The sequence below is a fragment of the Phragmites australis genome, chromosome 13 (assembly GCF_958298935.1).
Source record: "Phragmites australis chromosome 13, lpPhrAust1.1, whole genome shotgun sequence".
NCBI classification, from domain to species: Eukaryota; Viridiplantae; Streptophyta; class Magnoliopsida; order Poales; family Poaceae; genus Phragmites; species Phragmites australis.
In genome coordinates, this window is record NC_084933.1 from 10,437,431 (window position 1) to 10,444,092 (window position 6,662).

Sequence of the window (6,662 nt, forward strand, 5' to 3'; positions counted from 1 at the left end):
AAAAAAGACTTACCGGAAAGTGATCTTGAAATCCCCAGATCAAATGCAGCAAGGCTTCGCTGGGCTCTCTTCCTCTCCTCTCCTCTCCTCCCTCTTCACAGTTTTTTCTTTTTTTTTTAATAAAATGTGATTTTTGGCTATTTTTAGCCCCTTTTATAGAGGAGGGTGGAGGGGTGGAGGCTGGCAAGCGCGGGCGGGCAGCCCGCCTTACCGCTTCGTGAGAGAGTGGGTACGACTCCTTGCCGTTCTCTGAGGGGGCGGTTAGGCCACGCACGCTCTGGTTAGGCCCTCTCAGAGGGCTGCAACCCTATCAGACGCCTAATTTTACAATTTTTTTTACGAGGAATCTATTTATTTAAATTTTTAATAAAAAAATAAAAAAAATAAAAAAAACTCGCTAGCCTATACTACTACATCAGGCCCATTTGGCCCAATAGCCACTCCTCACCGGCACCAGCATCTAAACCTCCGCCCCCAAGCTTGAAAATTCCAAGCCGCCGACGCCCGGCCGCCTCCCCTCCCTCCTCCGAGATGTCCTCGCCGCAATCCTTCCTCCTTCTCCTTCCCTCCCCGCTCTATCCGCATCCCCTCCCTCCCCTCGGTGCCCCGCGCCCGCCTTCCTCGTCTCCCCCCGCCGCCCGCCGCTTCCCCTGCCTCGCCGCCAAGCTTTCCCCGCCGCCGCTCGCGGCATCATCCCCTCCTCCCGGCGGCTTCAGCGGCGGCGATGGAGGAGGCGGAGGTGATGGAGGGGGAGGAAGAGGCCCTCCCGGGCCCAGCGATGGGTGGCGGCGGTGGCTCCAGGCCCTTCACCCGGAGCTCCTCGTCCTCTTGCTCCTGCTCCACCAGTCCGGCGCCTCGTCCGCACTCGCCGAGGCCCTCGGCGCCAGCGGCGGCGGCAGTGATGATGACGCGGGCGTCTGGGAGGTGAGGGGCGGCACACGCACGCGGCTCGTGCCGGACCCCACCGGGACCTCCTACCTCGTCGCGGGAGACGAGGGGCCGAAGCGGGAGGAAGGGGATGAGAAAGTGGGAGGCGGCCGTGAGGACCTGGCCGCGCTGCGGAGGCAGCTGGAGCGTTCATGGCGGCGGTGCACGGACGTCGCTGTCCAGCTGCTGCTCCCCGATGGGTACCCGCACAGCGTCAGCAGCGACTACCTGCAGTACTCGCTGTGGCGCGGAATGCAGGGCGTCGCCAGCCAGATCAGCGGCGTGCTATCAACGCAGGTATTGTAGATTCTCCCAGCATTTCAGTGTGATTATCAAGTTGCTAGGTCAAATGTAGCTTCTTTTATTGAGTGAATTGTGTTGTTCAGGCTTTGCTGTATGCGGTTGGGTTAGGGAAAGGAGCCATACCTACTGCAGCTGCGGTGAATTGGGTGCTGAAAGACGGGCTTGGGTACTTAAGCAAAATCATGTTGTCAAAATTCGGCAGGCATTTTGATGTTAACCCTAAGGGGTGGCGGCTGTTTGCGGATCTTCTGGAGAACACAGCTTATGGGCTGGAGATTTTGACGCCAGTGTTCCCTCACCTATTTGTCCCAATTGGGGCAGCTGCTGGAGCTGGTCGGTCCGCAGCTGCTTTGATACAGGTTAGGGCTTACTTTGGTATTGATTGTCATCATCATATTGTCTCTTGCTATGGACAGCACTGGTTGGACTTGTCCCTTCAATTTTTATTTCTGCAAATTAAATTGTGCTCAATTGTATTGTCTCTTTTTTCGGTCTTCTTATACCGTTATTACTTTTTTACTATTACTGTACCTTTATTATCATTATTGTTTTCTCATCATCTTTTTAGTTGGATCTTGTAGGTTTCATCTCTAGCCTACCCCAACTTTTTTGGGACAAAAGCTGTTTGTTGTTGGAATTTTGGACATTAATCCCTTTAGAGTTCATAGCACATATCATTACGATGATGAGAACATTTAGTGAACATAGTTACAGATTTTCATAGTATGCGTACCTATATCACAGCAATGAAATGGACTTGCAATATAATTTCATTGTGTTATTTTCTGTTGTGTGTGGATGTAACATCTTCACCAGGGACTGTTGGGTTTTTAAGTTCGGTGCACTGGTGCTTGTTGCCAACCACGATATTTCTTTTAATCATGCCTTGCAGAGTTGTTGTTCTATTCCATTTTGAAACTCTCACAACAAAGAAAAACAACTAAGATAGTCCGTTTCTGCTCATGCCGTACTTGTTCACTGAAACTAGAACAATCGATAGTCTACAATCTGCATTATGACAGCCTATTTTTTGGGGGGCTTTTCACAGATGAATGAAAGACGGCACTATGGAAACATGTAGATGTTGCTTAAGTCTATCTGTAATATGGTTGGTGCTATGAAAGGGTTATTTTATCTTGTTATGCATCATTTATAATTTTTCCCATCAAATGGTCATATGAATATTAGTAATAACCTATGCAGCACTGATACGGATACGTGTATCGGTATCGGCCCGATACCGATACGGGGATACGCCATTTTTCCAAAAAATCCGATATGCGGATACATTTCAATATTATTTTATTAGAAATAAGTAATGAGACACATGGTAATTATAGCAGCTAGCAAGAAGCTAAGAACAATAATTTACCTTGTGATTAAGCCATTTTGCTGCCATTTGGGCCATTCTAGTGAAGTACTGAAGTGAGCCAACAACCAAGACTCCATCTAAATAAGAATGTACATGAGGGTTACAAACTTACAACAAATGCATAGATTAAAATACTAAAATTTGAAGCAGGAAAGACAAACAGATTACATCACTTTTGAGGAGTTACTTCCAGCCGACCTACAGCCCTTCCCTTCTTCTCTTATTGATTGAATAACACACAAGAACATACAAGAAACACAATCTCACGAGTCTCAAATTGGAAAGTTCAGTAGTTCACACAGTAAAATATAGAAGTTCAACATAGCAGATAGCATGTTATACTTAAGTTCTATTTCATAACATAGCAGTCTCAAATTTAGGAACTTATGAAGGACATAATAGCTAGGATAGTGCAGCAGGCAGCAGCTGTAGCTTGCAAGTTCATCCAACTAGGCTTCTTCAGGATTTGGTTCAGCTAGGATAGTGCAGCAGGTTCTACTTCAGATTTGATTACGAGAAGCTAGCTTGCTGTGATCAAGACCTGATTAAGAGAAGCTAAGCTTGCCTTGTAGTATACAAAGTTCACACCTAGCATTGGCCGTCCAGCACCTAGCACCAGCACCACTAGCTTGCTTGTCTCGTAACGTATCCGTGCGGGTCCATCGTCCAGCACCTAGCGCCAGCTGCAAGAGGTGAGAAGGAGAAGGAGAACCGAGTGAGCACAGAGCACGATGCCATTGGAAGCATAGACAAAACAGAGAGCACAAGCAGAGAAGGGGAAAATCGGATCAAGATAGGAGGAAATCGAAAGGGGAAAATGGAGCAGAGAAGAGGAAAATGGGAAGGGGGAAAGGAACTCACCTCACCGCTTCCAATCGTTGCTTCGGAGTCGGAGCGAAAGGGAGGCGGCATAGCTCTCCTATGGCATGCGCCCGTGTGCGTGAAGACGGCTAGGGCACGGAACGCCCGTTCGTTCGCTTGATGTACGCACAGGAGTACATCTCCTAGGCTGGGCCGTATCGTGAAGATGGGCTGATATGTATGGGCCCAAGTATCCCGAATTATGTTATTTATTTTTATTCTGATACTTCCCAGATACGTATCCATAGAGTATCGGATACGGTATCCGATACAGATACAACACCAAATTGACGTGTCCGTATCTTAGAGGTAATAACTAGCGCGTTGATCATTTATCTGTGTTTTACTGTTTTTGAGTTGGGTAAAACACATAAACATTGCTTAATAGACCTTATGGTATTCTGAAACTGTTCCAATTAATCATATTTCAACTTTGGCAGACTATCATATCTATTCTAGATCAATACGACAATGCTTGGTTTTAATTCTGAAAATTTCCTTGTCATTATCATCTTCTATCATTTAAATGTCTGCAGGCTGCCACCAGGAGTTGTTTCTATGCTGGATTTGCAGTCCAACGGAACTTTGCTGAGGTGAAGTCAACTTATTCTCATTTGTTAACAATTGTCACATATCATTTGATTTAACATGTTGGTCAACTTATTCTCATTTGTTAACAATTGTCACATCATTTGCTTTATGTTGCATTTTTGTCGGAGTGACTGAAATCAATTAATGTGACATTTCAGGTTATTGCAAAGGGCGAAGCGCAAGGAATGTTTAGCAAGTTCCTTGGCATAGCACTTGGCATAGCATTAGCTAATCAAATCGGCTCATCTGTACCATTAGCTCTCATTTCATTTGCTGGAGTTACTGCAGTCCACATGTATTGCAACCTTAAGTCATATCAATCAATTCAGCTGAGAACGCTGAATCCTTATCGTGCAAGTAATTTGCTTTCTACGCTGCTGCTTATCTGCATTTTGTAGTGATTTTATTGTCCCTATATGGTCAAAACTCAAAACCTTTGTATTAGTTATAATACGTAATCAATGAGGCTACTTTGTCACCTTATTTTTCTTACTAAACTAAGTATGGAATATAAAATGTTTAGGGAGTAAGAGCTGACAGTCGGTTTCTGATAGATGGTTGAACGAAATGTGAAACATGGAAAATATTAATACATTCAACTTATGGTAGAAACTCTTCATGCGAAGCATGTGTCCATTTTATTCAATAAATAGCACAGTTTCATATGAAGATGTATAGTATAATGATTTTCAACCTATTTGGGTCCATTAGTGTGGAACATTAAATGGTGGAAGCATGTATTTAGTTTGTTAATGCTGTTTTTCTCAGACAATACTCCTATCTTTTACTCCCAAATTTCACTTTTTTTGCTGTACGGGATTTTATGTGGTAGAAACCTCTATCGTAATTGCTTCCTCCCTTATAAGGGAAGTGTTTAAATATTTTTGTTGTCCTTTTATGTAGGCTTGGTATTTAGTGAATATCTATTAAGTGGACAAGTTCCATCAGTCAAAGAGGTCAATGATGAGGAACCTCTTTTCTTCAATCTGTCACTTGGTGCTTCACGTAAAGTAAGTCATGGTTATTCTTAGTATTTTACCAATGACCACTTTACTATTCAACTGTTGAGCCTTTAAGGCTCTCTTCCCAATATAGAGGGAGTGAGCAGGTGGCACATTTACATGTGTTCGGGATGTCCAAGTTATGATTGTGCCATGTGTGTGAGATAAAACTAGCTTGGTTCGTTAGGAATGCTTGAGTAATGTAATTGTACATTCAATTTAGAAACATGTTCCTCCTTTCTTTTATTTCATATTTCTCATTTTCTGCGCTCTCTTGGATTTTTGCAACAGCAAAGCAATATTTTGTCAGCAGAAGCAAAAGATGCTGCAGATAAAATTTGTTGTCGGTTGCAGTTGGGTTCTAAGCCTAGTGAAATAATTGAGAGTAAGGAAGATGCACGTGCTTTGTTTGATCTCTACAAAGATGAGCAATACTTGCTTACAGAATACAAGGGGAAATTTTGTGTAAGTTGATCTTGAAGCAAGTATTTCATGAATGTCAATTGTGCTGTCATGCGTTAAGCCAATAACATTTTTACTTATTGTTTACAGATTGTTCTTAAAGAAGGGTCTTCTCCAGAAGACATGCTCAAATCTTTGTTCCATGTTAACTATCTGTACTGGTTGGAAAGATATATGGGCTTGAAACCTAGTAATGTTGACTCAGAGTGTAGGCCAGGTGGAAGGCTTGAAGTATCCCTGGATTACGCTCAGAGGGAATTTAGCCATGTCAAACATGATGGTTCTAATGGTGGCTGGGTGATGGATGGTCTGATTGCCAGGCCCTTACCCTTAAGAATACGAATAGGAGATGTTGTTCCTTCATAAGACTTATCAACTAGTTTTGCTCGGCGCTACACCTCTAAGAACTGTACAGTGTGTTTGTTATTTGAGAAATTTTGGAAGATTAGGTCCTCACACCACTGGGCTACTGGAATGATTCTGAATCTTATCAGTGAGGTGTCTAAGCTAAGTAACTAACAGTTTTCAATCGTCGGGACACTGGAAGTAGCCACAAAGTTTACCTCCCGCGATCATCTTAAGGCGGGAGCTGGTTATATCTTTTCTTTAGCTTTTTTTTCTTTTTGTCAGGTCAGAATAGGATACTTTTAGTTGGTTTACTGTTGAAGCCTGTAGTGGTGCTCACAAGACTAGGAGCACTTCAAGACAGATGGAGGATTATCGCCGGATGTGTGTGCTTGAGACAAATCCTACTGATTATCTGGTTATTGCTAAAACCAGAACACACGCGATGCGTTATGCACAAGTTCCACAGCCTGTTGGTTAGCTTATTTATGTAAATAAACATTTCGTAACATTAATTCAACTTGGGTGAGAAGAAAAGAACAGCTAATTTGCCGAGTTCTTTTGTTGTGCTTTCTTGAATCATGGCTCCACCTATGTAATACATAGGGGTGGAAAATGGATAAGAGATATTCGTATTATATAATATTCATATTTTGTTAAATGTAAATGTGGTAAGAAAAATCCGTATTCGATTGACAGAGGATATAAAATATGAATATATTTGAATTTATTTATGCATAAATGGTTATGTATATAGATAATATCCATATCTGAATATGTAAAAAATACTTTTATATAAT

At 42.9% G+C, this 6,662-nt stretch overlaps 1 protein-coding gene across 1 annotated transcript; it reads left to right on the plus strand.

Annotated features, from left to right (window-relative positions):
* The first annotated feature begins 433 nt into the window (after nt 1-433).
* Nucleotides 434-6,421, plus strand: LOC133888316 (protein root UVB sensitive 1, chloroplastic). The gene is made up of 7 exons (XM_062328510.1): nt 434-1,224; nt 1,314-1,589; nt 4,000-4,056; nt 4,213-4,411; nt 4,958-5,064; nt 5,347-5,520; nt 5,608-6,421. Exons 1-7 carry the CDS (start codon nt 532-534, stop codon nt 5,881-5,883), a joined length of 1,782 nt encoding a protein of 593 aa, XP_062184494.1. The 5' UTR covers nt 434-531; the 3' UTR covers nt 5,884-6,421.
* The last annotated feature ends 241 nt before the right edge of the window (nt 6,422-6,662 follow it).